The 15560-nt window shown below is 44.2% G+C and overlaps 2 protein-coding genes across 11 annotated transcripts in view; one reads left to right on the forward strand and one right to left on the reverse strand.

Moving 5' to 3' along the window:
• The window catches only part of NF1 (neurofibromin 1), a 78852-nt gene that overhangs the window by 15264 nt on the left and 48028 nt on the right, over positions 1-15560 (reverse strand). For 5 of the 6 annotated variants that reach the window (XM_051809358.1, XM_051809361.1, XM_051809360.1 and 2 more), the window contains 11 exons: positions 8656-9088; positions 8116-8456; positions 7170-7372; positions 5955-6148; positions 4347-4487; positions 3841-4120; positions 2476-2690; positions 2217-2278; positions 1982-2096; positions 1044-1145; positions 342-482 (listed from right to left, as the gene is read on the reverse strand). In XM_051809358.1, coding sequence (XP_051665318.1) covers positions 342-482; positions 1044-1145; positions 1982-2096; positions 2217-2278; positions 2476-2690; positions 3841-4120; positions 4347-4487; positions 5955-6148; positions 7170-7372; positions 8116-8456; positions 8656-9088 — 2227 coding nt within the window. Of the gene's footprint in view, positions 1-341; positions 483-1043; positions 1146-1981; positions 2097-2216; positions 2279-2475; positions 2691-3840; positions 4121-4346; positions 4488-5954; positions 6149-7161; positions 7373-8115; positions 8457-8655; positions 9089-15560 lie in introns of those variants that run through there. The other variant, XM_051809362.1, reaches the window with a different exon arrangement.
• Positions 10108-15468, forward strand: EVI2A (ecotropic viral integration site 2A). Of its 5 annotated transcripts, none has more exons than XM_051809452.1 (3): positions 10108-11277; positions 12070-12158; positions 12429-15468. In XM_051809452.1, the coding sequence occupies exons 2-3, from the start codon at positions 12100-12102 to the stop codon at positions 13204-13206; spliced, it is 837 nt and encodes a 278-aa protein (XP_051665412.1). In that variant the 5' UTR covers positions 10108-11277; positions 12070-12099; the 3' UTR covers positions 13207-15468. The 5 variants fall into 5 exon arrangements, with proteins under 5 accessions (XP_051665412.1, XP_051665411.1, XP_051665414.1 ...); XM_051809451.1 differs by having other exon boundaries at positions 10108-10373; positions 11184-12158; XM_051809454.1 differs by lacking the exon at positions 12070-12158 and having other exon boundaries at positions 10108-10373; positions 11184-11277.

The raw sequence follows: 15560 nt of genomic DNA on the forward strand, positions 1-15560 counted from the left end.
CCCAAAAGAAATAAAATAAAAGAGTACCTCACTGGAAGTTACTTTTTTAAACTGACAAAACAGTTCTTTTAAGAGGTCACAGGAAAATATCAGACACTTTCTCACAGATCACATCTGGACATTTCTGTTCCAGTTTCACACAGAGCAATAAGAGCTTCATCTCCACATCTTAGTTCTGCTGTTGATATCACTCAAGTGAAACAATTTCTAATGCAAATTTCAGGTTTAGTTGCTTAAGCAGTGCCCACAAGGACAAAGTTGGGTTTTTTTTCCCCTTCTTTAACAGCTCTGACTGCTGACATCACTGAAGGGTCAGCCAGAGCTGAGTGCTGCCAGCTCACCTTGTCATTGAACACTCGCAGGCTGTCCAGGGTGTGCAGGTTCTGCTCCAGCAGTGCTGTTCCTGCCGAGTACAGGTTCACCTCATCCAGCTGCAGCACTGCCATGGCCACCCAGAAGAGAGCCTTGTGCATAGGAGAGTCCTGGAGGGGAGAGAAAGAGCCACCAGTTCACTTCCAAGTCAGTTCCTGTAGATGAACAACAACCAGGACCCACGGGGGGGTTTGTCCTCCTCGTAGCAGGTTTTGTCCTCAGCCACATCCATTCCAACAAAACAGATGCTCCTCCTTGTACCTGTTGGTTTGCTGCTCAAACAGGGCACCTGACAGTACCCTCAGCTGGGTGAACTCCCAGCAAACCAGGCCTGCCACTTCCTCCAGCCTGACGTGGAAGGGCCGTACCAGCAATGACACCCCAAAGCCAGGGCTGGAAATGCTGTGGAAAGCAAGCCTGGGAACAGCCTTTGCCCACATGGCCATGGCCCAGTTTGGGGAAGCAGAACAGAACATCCTGCAGCATTTCCAAAGCCTTTGCACAGGTCCCACAGACAATCTGCCACATGTCCCATATGTGGTACTTCCAAGCATGAGTCACAGCAGTGAAGTGGGAACTTCAGATACCCCAACACTTATCTGAGATTATACCCACAATTAGAACTTTAATTTATAAAATTCTCTGTTTACTCTACAAAGCCAGTTATTTACCTTGTTAAGAAGAGGCTGCAGCTTGGTGAGGGCTATAACTGTGGCTTCTATTAGAACTTGGCTATTGTAATTATCAGGGCCTTTTAAACAGCTCTCAAGTCCCTTTTTGTAAGAAAAGAGAATAATTAAAAATACAACCATAATTACATTTTGCTTTGTAAAAAGAAGATCAAAGCTCTACACAATAATTGCAGCTCTCAATTATTTACAAAGCCTGAGCTCATTTTACACCAATTCTCAAGAACTTTTCCAAATGGAGATTTACACAGCAGTGATATATGTACTGCTGAGAGCAGCTGCACAACGGGCACCAGAACAGCCAGGGTGCAGAGCAGGGTGTAAGAGCTGGAGAGAAGCTCTTTTATCATTTAGATGCCATTCAATTAAAGTTTATGTCCATAAAACTCGAATAAAATGCTTAAAGGACACATATTTAGCACACTGTTCACTTGCTATGGAACACAACCTTCTTCAGAAAAAGGGAACATCACTGTCAGTCCAGGCAGCCTGTTTCGATTTTTTCTGATATAAATGTCCTGCTCTTTACTGTATTTACTTACAACACATGAGGTTATGCACTTCCTTTAGGAGAAAGGAAGTTGTGAATCATGTGTATGCAGGTAAACACCTTAACAGAAAATTTCTCATTTATTTAAATAACTGACTGTTGAATCCACCTCTGTCTCATATGTTAAACTCAATATCGAGCCCTATTGTTACTCTACAAGTCACAGCAGTGACAGAACTTATTGCCACCAAATCAATTCAAAATAAAAGGCCTGGCCTACAGAAAGCGTATTTCCAATCAGTTCTATACAAAAATATGCTTGAAAAATATATTTATCCTCAAATTATGCCAAGTTCTATATTTGATGGAAAGATAGAACTAAAATTAGCTACTTTATGAGTCACAAAGAAAAACAGGCAGCCCCATATACCTTGCTGAGAATTCGGATGATTTGTTTTATTTGTCCATGAGACACACGTTTACTTATACAGCCAAAAACAACCAGTGCTCTTGGCTGCAGGGAGGGGTTATACTGGAATGCAAACCTATGAAGAAACAGAGGACACTGCATTAAACAACATATATACAACAACAAAAATATATATAACAAAAAGCTGAGAATTTCGGGTGTGCTACACAGGCAGGGTGTGACATCTACCACGTACTTTTGAGCTAGTTCAGTCCACTGGTCCAGCCACTTGCACGTTGGAATATCCCTCATACAGGCCTAAAAAGAATTAGACTGTTTGAATGCATGTGACATTAAGTAGAAGTACTTTGTAAATTCAGTGTGCAGCAGTTTACTCTCAGGAGTCAGCTCTGGGTATCTCTAACCATGCCAGGGGGTGGTGCCCCTGCACTGCCAGCCTGCAGCAGGGCAGGAGTGCCCCTCTCCCTCAGGGCCCTTCCCTGAGGCCCCCGTACCTCCATGATCTCCAGCAAGGCCTCGGTGACGGTCTCCAGCGAGGTCAGAGCAAAGGTCTCCCTCTCGTAGGAGCCGGGCGAGAAGGACCTGTCGCGGTAGCTGGAGCGGAACGCGATGACCGCGGCCGACTTCACCTTGCTGATCCCAAACAGCAAATAGAACTTGGGCAGAGAGAACTCCGTCAGGCTCAGCCTTAAAACTTGCTTGGTCTCCTCTGTGGAATAAAGATTTACATATCAGATTTATACCTTGGAAGTTCCAACTCACATTTTAACGCTCTGAGGCCTCGCCCTCCCAACACCAGAGCAGACAAACAGCCTGCAGGTCACTGCACAGTCCAACACTGTTCCCTTTGCTGCTGCTCCCCAAATACACCACAACAGCTGGGCCCCCCTGCACTGATTGTTGAAACCAGGCACAAGGAAGAGGGATTCTAAAAACAGGTACAAAGCAACTTTCTCAAAGATGTGGTTCTGTGACTTCTCCTCACACTGATTCAGGAAATGGAAACCCAGAGCGTTCCTGTTCTGAAATACCAACAGAACTGGAGGTTCAAACTGCAGCAAACTCTGCTTTTGGCTCTGGCACTGACATGAAGAAAGCCACTTAAAGCAGAAGAAAATGATGGCCTGTTCCTAGCACTGACTATTTTCACAGCTCTGTCCTTGCAGGTTATCTCGGTGCACTCCAACCCCCCGTGCAAGCAGGAGGGCTCAGGGAGGCTCCCTCTGCCAAAGCACAGCCTCTCTGTGTGTGTGTGTGTGCACCCACTCACCCCTTCCATATATATAGACATAACTTGAGCTTTCAGATACTTAAAAAAGGACAAGATTACAGAAACTTGGAAATTTTTTTTCTGCACAAAATCCAGCCTGTGCTTCTGTGGTAAGAAGTGGCTAATTGCTAATACCTCTTATTTATGACTGCTAAAATACAACAGTAGATAAAATACCTGTTTTACACTGTAGCTTCACAATTCCCTTATGTAATTGATATTTTTGTTACCACATTATGCAACCCATTCACAAGATGCACATCAGCCAGTTTTAGCACAGATTGTATTTTCTCCTTTGCCTCACCAGAAACTCACTGGTACTTTCTTCTCTTTTTCTAAAACCCATTATACAATGGGTTTTAGAAACTTATACAAACAATTTGCATTATGCACCTGCTCTAAACGAGATATTTTTTATTTCCATACTCATTTCTTGTTGATCATATCTTTGTTCTGATTTGTATTCAAGCTGAGCTACAAAGCTCTATTTTCAAACTCTCAGAATAGTTTGCAGAGAGAATGACAACTCAAATATTTGCTAAACAAATTAAGGAGCAATCATCTTCACTGAAACTCCAAAAAAACTCACCACTGAAGTGAAGCTGTGAACAAGTGCACAGAGAGTGAATGATGTTGATGACGAGACCGTGAGTGGAAGCTCTGAGGGAAAGGGGGCCCGTGGCCACCAGCAGAGTGACCACGTGGAAGAGGTAGGGGAGGTGTGCAGCCACATCCAGGGAGTTGTTGAAGGACAGCATGAGCATGTAGCGGGCCAGGATAGCAATGTCATCCCACATCAGGTGCTGCTCCAGCGTGGGAGTGGGGGACAGACAGGTCTTGTCGATGATTTTACACATCCTCCCAATCACCTGCAAAGAGAGCAACCATCCTGTTGTGCTCAAACGAGGAGCCCAGCTCAAAATCCAGTAATAACCACCACAATTCAACACTGGAATGATTCTATTGCTTGGAAGCTATTTTGTCATGGTTTCTGCATCATTGCCTGCACTGAGATCAGAAAGCATCTCAGTGTCACATCAGCAGATAAGTTGAAATTATTATATAAAAGGAAATTAAGGCAAAGAGGGAACTCACTTTGCTTGACACGAGTTTGACGTTGCCAGAAGCCAGTGCCACAGCCGTGTCTGCCATCACCTCAGCTTTGATGGAGCCCAAGCCCCCCGTGGCACTGGTTTTGATGAAGCTGTCCAGCACTACATCCAGGAGATCTGTTATCTGAGACAGGAAAGAAATCCTCTCTTACCAGGCAGCTTAACTTTGGTTTCCCACAGTGAAGCACCACTGAAATCAGCAACTGTACATTTCTTTAGCTGAAGATGCAAAACTATCACAAACTGAAGCATCAGTTTTAGTCACTCATTATTCTTTTGGCAAAAAGCCTCGTGTAAATTTTAGAACCATAAAGCTGAATTCCATCAGGTTTTACTCGAAATGCTTCAGTACTGTGGAGAAACTATAATTTATTTTGCACTATTTTTATTTTGGTTTCCACTTTGAAAGCATAACTATTTATAAAATGCTGAACACAGTAAGAAGGAACTGGATTTGAAGCAGAAAAAAACGTATTTCCAAGAAAATAAGCAAGATCTGTCTGTCACAGTTCTTGCTTAGAGCACAGTCGTGTGTGAATATGGCTGCCAGTAAAACAACTTTCTTCTCATGTTAAATAAAAAGACATTTAATACATATGCAGGTAAGAAGCTGATCCGTCCAAGAGCACAGAACCCTCAAACTCTAGAGGTAACACCCAGGCAAACACTGATGCTATTTCAGTACTGGTTCAAACTCAGCTCTCATCACTTCATCAGAAGCGGTTGCAACTCCGGTCAGGTCCATTCAGTCAATGACAAAACTTCCACCGACTGCAGTGAAATATTTCATCTCTTTTGTTCTCCATATTTACCTGCTGACTGCCTCTGATACTGGACATAACAGTCATACAGCTTTAAGTGTGATTTAAGCTTTCAAAATAAGCTGGGTTTTTTGTTTTGTTTCGGGGGGTTTTGTTGGGTGTTTTATGCCAATGGAACAAGGAAGAAATCCCACTCATGCATCCATTTGTCAGGTCTCCCACATTCTCCAAGAGCAGCTCTTTGATGCTGGGCTACAGCAGTTTGGATGGCAGTTAAAAAAAAAATCACTAAAATAGTGTGCCAAGGAGGAAGTCGATGCAAAGCTCGTGGGGGAGCCTGGCCACAGGAAGCACATTTGCCCAGACACCTTCCCCTTGAATGGCATGTGTGGCGTCAGCTTTACTCTTCTCATGCTGATGATTAAGCTAATCATCAACAGGATGGGAATCAAAATGCCTCTGTTTCAAAAGTGCAAACAGAAAAAAATGTGTTTGTTCAATGCCATGGGCCTCATACCCCTCAATGCCAGTGCTCTGATCTTTCCATCCAGACCCTCCACCCTGGGGTTCTGATCAACTCATTACTACTGTTACCAGCAGCTCGTAATTTTCAATTCTCAGTAAGGGCCAGGAACACATTTCTAGAAGTCAGAGTTCAGTAATGATTTTATGAAGCATTTTACAGAGTGGAAACTTCAGAAGAACCTGCTCACTGCTCTCCGTGTGGCTCACACACCGGGGCTGTGTTAGGAGCCATTTTATCCTTCTGCATTAACATTTAAGTGGTTAAAAACTCTATAATCTGTTTACAAATGGTGCAGAATTTGTACCTGTCCAAGACTTCCCCATATCTTAGCTTGAATGGAAGGATACATCTGTTTCTCATTTATTGTCATTGTGATGAGCTTATCCAGAATAGCAGTGACTCGCTGGCGCTTGGCATCGTCGTTGTGCTTGCAGAACCTGACCAGGTTGGACAGCCAGGGAGTCATGTACTCCAGACACAGGTGTTTCAGCTCAATGCCTGAAAGAGAAATGCACCTTGGAACACAGAACCAGCACTGGCCTCTGTTCATAAATCATTCTTTGTGAGCACTTTTCCTTTCAGCTTTGCTGTCTAAAATACTGTCAGAGCTGAGCAAAGAACACTGGGCAAACAGAGAAGCTTCAAAAAGAAACACTAATAACTCCAATAATGACACCCAAGAAACATCTGTAGGCATCTGGCAAGGAGATGGTGACATTTTAATATCTTATTACAAGATGTGACATAAAAATGTGCACATTCAATGTTAGGCAGGACTACTTAAATTAAAGTCTTTTTAATCTTTGGAAAATATTCTAAACAGCTCCCAGCAGTAAAGTTAGAGCTGTGTTATGCCTGGAAAAAAGAGATGGCTCAAGGAGGGCAACAGAGCCAGATGTACAACAGAAAGAGAGGACCCTTGAAGAAGATCAGCTCTGATATGACTAAAGAACTTTGTAACTCTTCTGTGCATGTGTATTCCAGAGTTCAAACCTTCACTATCATGGACCTCAAATTTAGGCTTTTGTTCTATAATATTCTCCACTTCTGGTGCATTAATAACAGCCCAACAGAAATCTACCCAAAGTAATCACTGTACAAACTATCACAGGGATATGAAAGGAATTGTTTGTATTGTGATCTCTCTGAATGCACTGACCTCTCTCAATGAATGAGATGTCAGGTAAAACTTGTTCTAACATTAATTTCAAAGTTTAAGAAAAAAAAAAGGCAGTTGCCTTTTAATCTGCTTCAGGAGAAAGGAGAGGGCACATTCAAATATAAAAAGTTTTGTTCCAAGAGCTGCCATCCAGTCTGGGAAACTGCCTGCCCTGAGGGTGTTACACTGCTGGGCTCCAGGGACACAGACAGGAATGGATCATCTGCAAACCAGCCCCAAGCAGAATTTGCAATTTAAACTGACTGTAACTCAGTAAGCTTAACTGACTAAGCCAGACAGCTACTAACCTAAATCCTGTCACATTCAGGGTGAGCATTAAGACACACCAGAGTTACTCACTGGATTTGCTAAATCCCGAAATACACTCCTCCAAGAACTCCAAGGTGAGGTGTGGCTCGTTTGCTGCAAGAGTCTTACTGATAGATACAATAAATAGTGTGTTGTTGGCAGGAATACACAGACCTGAAGTTTCCAGTAACTGGCCCTCAATCTTTAAATTAAAGGTACAGGTTAAGGCACATAGGAGATTATAGGCAGCAGACCTGTAACAAAGCAAACAACATGATTTGTAGGAGTTTTCTTGTACATTTGAAAATATACACATTGTTCATCACAGTAGCAGTATTGACATTTTAAAAACCAAATCCATTTTAAAACCCAAATCTATAGTAGAAATCACATCTAAATCCTGAACTTTTCCCCTGCACCAGTTACAATTCAGAGACAAACACACTTGCCTTGGAGAAACAGAAGAAATTATTCTTCCACTTGCTCTGAACAATTTCAGCTGAGGGTACAGAGTGTGCTTGAAGGGCTTTGTATGGGACTTCTCAGAATGGCTTGTAGTTCCAGGAAATCCTAAATCATTCCAGGTGCACCTGAGCTGCTGGACAGAGCCTGCCCAGGGCCCAGAGGTGCCCCTGGCCAGCACACAGCCCAGAGGAGCCCGTTCAGACATGGATCATGAGCCTGCTCTAAGGGGTACAGCTCCCACATTATTAAACAACAGGTTCAACACCATGGAAATCAAATGTACCTAATAAACATACAGTGCAAAGCAGAAGTATTTCTCCTTATAAAGAGAAATTAAGCTTCCTACATGACTTCAGTTCCTCTCACAGTGTATGCCTTTCTTCACCTATAGAAACCCAATCTTCCTTTATTAGAAATTACTCTTTATGGAGCTGTGGTGGCAGAAAAGCGATTAGATTTTCTAAACTAAGGAAGCCTTGGAGAGAATTCTCACATTTTGACCAAAGCTGGTATTGATTTCAAAGCTCTGTACCTCAGACTGGGGTCTGAGCTCCCCAGGTTGAGCAGTGCTATGTTCAGCAGCGTTCCAGGGACATCCTTGGGACGGATTTTGGTGTGCTGAGGGATGGAGTCCGGCTGGGACAGCTCCCACCGCGTCCGGATGTGGATGATGGACCTCACGATGGCTTCACACTCCTGATGCATGAAGGTGAGGGGTGTGCCTTGGTTGGCAATGGTCAGGGTGAACTGATTCTCATCAACAAGACAGATTTCCTCAATCTCAGAGGCGTAGTAGATGTCATTCAAAAACACTGTCTGGCCCAGGACCCGTGTTCGCTCTGCCGATGTCACCTGCACAGCTGTCGACCCAACCTTAGAAAGAGAACAGAGAATTGGCACCTACTGTTAATCATACAAAGAGAAAAGTCTGACACTCCTAATTTTATAAAAGATAAACATATGAAATTTTATACTTCTTAAAGGGGCATACTAGAAATTGTGATTTCTCCTCAAAATGGAAGGAGAACTAAGAGACAGAAAAATCACCAGGGACAGCACTAAAAGCACTTACTTTAATAGAAACTTTGGTGTCTTTATGAGCCAGTTTGAGAGCATTGTGAAACACTTTCAAGTCCTCCTCCAAAGCCAAGGTAGCTGCTGGGAGCTTCTGCTGGTCATGTTCGATGTGCTCTGCCAGCTTCCCTGGAGAGTCTATGAAAACAAGCCTTTTGCTTCCTTTCAAACCTGTCAAGAGTCTTTCATGGTATTTGGTGTATTCTCTGACCCAAGAGTTACAGTTATAAATAAAAACTGCTGCGACATTTTCATAAGCAAAGCCTGGAAAAACTACAAACCATTTAGAAAGAAAGTCTGTTTTAAAGCGATTACTGGGGCCAGCGTGGGTGAGGTCCACCACGATTTCATATGGCTTTGCATAGTATGGCTTCAGGGTCAGCAGCACGTGGTAGATGAGCAGATCACCATTGATCTGGCCAGTCTTGAACCTGTGGGACGAGACAGACATGGCTGGGTTACATCTGAGAGCCACAGCACAGAGCCTGGGCCTCAGGCCACGAACAGCACTCCCACCACGGACACGAGCCAGGCTGAGCCTCCACACCCCGGAGCCACCTCAGGGGCACCACACTGGCCCCTGCCACTGCTCCCCCAGGGTCACAGCCCAACTCTGTTTAGTGCCCAGTGTGCTGGAGCTCGACCTGGGATTCAACTCAACCTCATCCTGAAGTGCCCCACGACCTCCCACAGCCAAGTGACCTCCAGGAGGTTTGTTCAACTAAGGGAAAAATCCAAGTCATGCTGGAGCAGCAGTGCAGCTGGATTGCATGGAAAGAGCTCAAGAGTTTCTTTAAAAATAAAAGTGCCTCTAACTTTGTTACCACTTTAGAGATTCAAATTATATCTATTTTTGTATGTGGAAAAATATACTTATCTCAGGAGTTTTAATTAAGAATAAATAAACATCCACACACCAACTTTTTCGAATCAGACCCATTCCATTTGCTATATACTGCAACACTCTAATGCTTGGGGGAGTGTTTCCAAGAATGGTCAGTCCTCTGAGGACTACAGAGGATTTGTCTACAAAAATAACTCTTTCTGGAAAAACACTCACATAATTAAGAATAATTTTTCTCATTTAAAGATTCTGCGAATTTTGAGACTGGGCAACACATCTGCCTAAATCACATCTCCAGAGTTCACACAGCAGACAGAATTCCACTGGGAAGAATTAATTAAAGATAAATACATCAGTAGCTCATGAAAATTTAAGTTACTTTTAAATCCCTGCCACTGTTCCTTAACTCAACTCTGTCAAGCGAACAGCAGGATACAGGCAGAGCTACTAAATGTTGTAGGCACAGCTGCAGCTTTGAGGGTACGAGGGCACCTCTCCTGCTAACACCCGAGTGCAGGACACCTGAGGAGATGTCCTGGACACAGAACATCTGTCTGCCCAAGAGCCTTTTCTCCCGTCCCTTCCTGCTGCTCTGAGCTGGGCAGGTCGGTGTTTTCCCCCTCCAACTGTCACGGTGTGGCCGTTACCAAAAGGAAGTGTGTCATCACTGTGGTTTGAGTGCCCCACTCAGAGCAAACGACACGTCATTTCAGTTCCAGATTTGCCTAAAACATACCAGCATTGCCCAAAACTCCTTGCTGCACACTGATGGTCATTTGCATCCTAAGAGCAAATATATGCACAAAGAAATCTTATTGTTAAACGACTAAATATCCGAAACACCCATTTTCTGTTGAATACATCTTGGCAAGGTAAGTACCCATTTTCCTTCTATTTTAAGTAGCACTCCAAAGTTTCTTACATTTTGTAGAAAATAATATGCAAAAGTATTTTAAAAGAAGTTCAAGTAACTCAAAAATAGTAACAAACTGTAGAAATATTATCTCAACTGAATCAAGGAAGCTGAGAAACTGTTATTTTCAGTCCTGTTAAAGGTTATTCATGATCAGACTCCAAGGAATTAGCAGTGACAGTCACTACTTAGCTCTGTTGTTCCTGCACTGCAGATCTCAGTGGGTACTGACACTCTGTCAATACCCAGGGTTGAACTCAAAAGAAAAACAGCTCTTTAAAGATCAGTTCCTTTGCTCTGGTGATTTTAAGCGGAGCCCTTCACACCAGCAGCCTGTTGATTTTTAAGAAAGGCCATCTGGTGTGGGCCACTACAATGAACAGTGGGCTCAGTGTGCTGGGGCAGCAGGAGGAGCTGCTCCCTGGGCACTGCCAGGAATGCCCAGTGTGTCTGTGCCCGTCCTGCACGGCCGGAGCCTCGGCCCCAACGGGCTCAACAAAACAGGCTTGGCTTTCTAGCTCCCCTTTGTAAAGTGTGCTACAAAGGATCATTCAGGTGACTCCTACCAGGAACAGATAAAAACTCCCACTGAGTTGGAGCTGATTACTAAAATGGTTGGAATATTTTGGAGAATTATTTTATAGTATGGGTGAACTGCAAAGTTAAAGACACAGATCTTCTGCTGCTCTTTTGCCATGTAAGGAATGACCTCCTCACACAGGTGTGTCACTGCTTTCCTCTCCCCTGGTCACTTCTCTCCTCTTCCCAGAGTCCCTCAGCAATTCCAAGTGCTGCCATCTGGATTTTGCAAGATAGGAAGTTCGCCCCTCTGGTTTCTGGGAGTGAACAGATCCCATTCTTTGGTAGGTGTGCAAGCTTCTGACTATGAGAAAAGCAAACACTGTCTGGAGTATTTCAGAATTACCAAATTTTACACACACAGACAGATACACTTTGTTACCTTTAAAAACAAATTTGTTCAAGAACAAACATACTTATAATATTAACACTGTTCCTTTTGGTCATTCTCTGTAGTATTTATATCTGAAACCAATAGTCTGTAATATTCAAAGGAAATATTCCGATATGTTACTAGAGGCCCTGGATGGGACACCAGCCTTAATCTCTGAACATCTCGGGTGCAGCAGCAGTGGGTGGGTCACAGCTTGGCTGATTCCTTGCTGCTATTTTGAGGGTTTTATCTCAATATCAGACCCATCGGTATCAGAAACTATCAGTTTCCTGCCCTGCAGACAAATTCAACAAGTACAAATTTGAATACCACACAAATGTGAAACAGAATATATTAATGGTTAATCTCATTGGCATAATTATCTGAGACATTTTAAAGAAAATGTCACAATCTGTAGCATGTTTGGAAGAAAAATGCAAGTACGTTTATGGTAAATAGCTTTTTGTACAAAAAGGCAGAAAAACTGGAGAACAAAGATTTTCCTGGGCATTTTAAAGTACTCCAGACAACTGTGCTAGAAAATAGAAACAGTTCACAAAAGCTACTGCTGTCACAGGAACGTTTTGGGTGGAAGTTTTCCCCTTGCCCACCCCTACCAGCATGGTTCCATTGCCCATGCCCAGGGGAATGCAGGGGGGAGGGAAGCAGTAAACCTGCCGTGGTTTCTCCATCCCCTGTGCAGAAGTGAGGAGTGAGGAGCTCAGAGTGTAACATGGCCAGCGCTGGAGAGGGGGAACTGCCAGAGGCTGCCCCGACACCACCGGGCACGGGGTAGGAAACACTTTCCTTTCTCTCTTTGCCCCATGTTCTTTTTTAATATTCCTATATTTTCTATAAGCCCCAAACTATCAGAAGTTGGAGACAACTGATCCTTTCACAAAACTGAATGCCTGAACTGACGTGCCACATCCACTAAAACTGAGGCCAACTTACACACACTGTCCATCAAAAGGCTGCTCCCCGCTATGCCCTCAGAAGTCTGCTCCAAACCCCCAAGAACCAGCACTTGCTCAACTAACACCACCATCTGTATTTTTGCAGGGGACTAACTAGGAAGATGAAGACAAAGAGATGCACTAACCCACGCTTGGCCTTCCCTGTCACGATGATCTTCTCCCTGTGTTTGCAAACGAGTGCGAACCACAACGGTTCCCTTCGGGTTAGAGAGGAGACCTGGAATCCCATCAGCCAGAACCTCAGTGGGAGCCAGAACAGAACAGAAGCCAATACAAATTCTCCTCTGAGCATCAATTTCAGCAGCAAAATTACTACCTTTGAAATGCAAAGTACCCTGCAGTCCTTCTCCTCCACAATGGCCCCAAATCCAACATCTTCCCCTGCCACAGGTGCAGTTTCTGCCACTGCAGGACCCAGGAATACCAGCAAACCCAGGAGTCCAGTGACCAAAGAAACATGTGAAGACAGTAAGTCTCTTGTACTGATCTGCTTCATTATCATTGCAGTACTTGTGCTTATCTGCACCTTCCTGTTTCTGTCAACAGTCGTAATAGCAAATAAACTGTCCTATCTCAAAAAAACTCAGCAGGGGAAACGCAGGCCCAGGAGCAACGGGGACATTGTGGCCACCAGCAGCTTATGGCCAATGGCAGCAGGAACGTGGCAGAGGATGCCCAGGGAGACAGCTGGAACTGAGCTGACAATGCAGGACTTGCTCTCAGGGAGGGACACAGGGAACAGAAGGAAAACTGAAGATGAAACTACTGAGAAACTCACTACAGCAACAGACAATGCACAGGAAAACAAAGAACCATCCCAGCCACACAAACCCATTTTAACCAATTTTGTAGTTGAGATTTAATTCACACTCCAGTAAAAATTCATCTTCTGCCCTTTTTACGCCATTAATGTAAGGCAAAACCTCAGCTTTTAAGAAACAACATCAATTTTCCCCTGGGAAAGCTGAATTCAGATTTTAGGGTTTTTTTTCTTTATGCCAGTGGGAATGCTGGAGCCACGTGTGGATCTAGAAAGGAATAAGACTGTGTTAAACAGCTTTCTGTACTGAGTGTCACGGCTGGTTTTACTCCTTGGACCAGAAATCCCTGTGACAGGAGCTGAAGGGGATAAAACAAAGGGACAGAATCTGCCCGTGCTCAGGGCAGAAAGGAACAGACTGTTAGTCTGATAAATGCACCCAAGCATGAGACACAGGTATAACCAAGTAGCTTTTTTAAGAAAACCATACATCAGTCACAACTTCAACCACTGAATCAGGATCTAGTCCCTCTCAACATGTCCTTTTGGGTTTTTCCATCAAGAACTTCTTAAACCAGCTTAATTTCTTTGGAACCAGACTGAGATTCAAACCATATCTATTGTGTTTCCATGCTGTGTATGAAGAGATGAAGTTTGTGCTATTTGTTAGAATATGAGAACTGTTTCAATTTATCCCAATAAACTTGCAATATCCATTTTTAAATAACTTGACTTATGTGATACTATTTCTCTAAGTCAAAATATTAGAAAAAAACAGGACACCAGGCATTTTGGAATTTCCTGTAACATTAGCTGAGCTAGGTAAAGGTCTCTGATGTCTCGCTGTGATTTCTTGCATCACAGAAACACACTCTACTTTCTCCTAACACCAATTAAAACATGCCAAAAATTTATTAAAACCACAAGAACTTTCAGTTTCTTTATTCTCAGAGAGATCTGATTTCCCCATAATTCCAGGCAGATGCCTCTGTCTGGTCTCCCTGCAGCAGAGCTTTGCTGTTTTAAGGAAACACGAGAAGCTTTTCACAGGCTACTTCTTGGAAGTGCTGAGCCTGCACGGTGTCAAAGCTCCAAACAGCCTGGGCAGCTGTGACAGTTCTGACACATGAGATGGTTGTATGAATGTGAAAGAATCAGGACGTGACCAAATCCCCAACCCCGCTCCATCAGATCACCAGAAACTCGGCTCAACAGGCAGGTGGAGGAGCAGCAGAGAGGCAGCACCACAGCACATGGAGCCAGGAGAGAGCTCAGAGAATGCAACTGCCCAGTTCAAAGAGGGTTGTACAGTAAGGAAAATGAAGGACTTCACAAGCTTAGCCTAGAACTGGGAGTCATTAGAAAATAAGTTCATTGGACATGGGAAGAAAAAACATCCATAGGGCAAAGTCCCACAAATCTCCCTAAACCACAAATTCAGACCCAAGAGCTCCAAGAGAGGAGTCCAGCCACAAGTGGAATGGGAGGGCACAGGATTATGTCAGGCAACTCCAAAACATGAGGAGAAAGGCCAGGAGAAGAATAAGGGGACAGAGACAGATCAGTGATGACAACCTAGGACCCAGAGGACAAATAGGACATCCCACAGGGGTGACAAAGAGCTGAAGGGCAGGGCTGGGGATGCTGCACTGCAGTCACAGGTGGCAGCAGCAGAGGCTGTGCAAGGACTAAAAAAAGACTGAGACAGCCAATGTGAGAATCTGCCCTGGAGTAAAACTGCTCCCATCCAGGAAGGCAAGAGAACTGACCCAGGAGAACAGATCCATACGAGGCAGCCAAGAACACAGGAACAGCCAGGGCAGATGGGGAGGGACTGAAAAGAATGGGATGAGACAAGGGAATCAGACAGGAAACACTGAGTTACAGTGTGGGCACGGGATCAGGATGTGTGTTTGCTGCAGAAACAGGGACAGCCTCAAAAAGAGAAGCAGTGCAATCAGAAGGGAGGTACGACAGGAAAGGCAGGAGGAGATGAAGAAGCTGTGGAGCAATCCATCAGCAGCCACTGGAGGAACACACTTGCAAAATGTCATGACAACATATTTGGTGTGGGCTTCTTTTCACCAGGCAGCCTTTCCAGGCAAAAATGGTCACGGAGACAAAAGAAAGTAGTTCAAGTTACACTCCGTGGTATGCACAACAAGAGAGTGGGAAGCAGCTGCTCAGAGCACAGCCCCCCATTAATGATGGCAGCAGGTACCAACATGGGCCAGGCAGAAAACTAACAGAGTGGGGGACAGGCTGAGCGTGACTGGAGTTCATCTGCCTCCAAATACAACCACACAACTGAAAATGTGTAAGCAGCCAGTACCCCATGATCAGACAGTGTTCCATGACTCACTGCCCAAGGGCACCAAACCCACCACTGAAACTACATCAGTGATTCCAACTCAGCCCAAATTTGCATAGGGTTTGACTCACACAGAAGAAACTGTA

Source organism: Manacus candei, unplaced genomic scaffold (genome assembly GCF_025592945.1).
Source record: "Manacus candei isolate 608988 ecotype Guabito, Panama unplaced genomic scaffold, ASM2559294v1 h1tg000076l, whole genome shotgun sequence".
In the NCBI taxonomy this organism is placed as follows: domain Eukaryota; kingdom Metazoa; phylum Chordata; class Aves; order Passeriformes; family Pipridae; genus Manacus; species Manacus candei.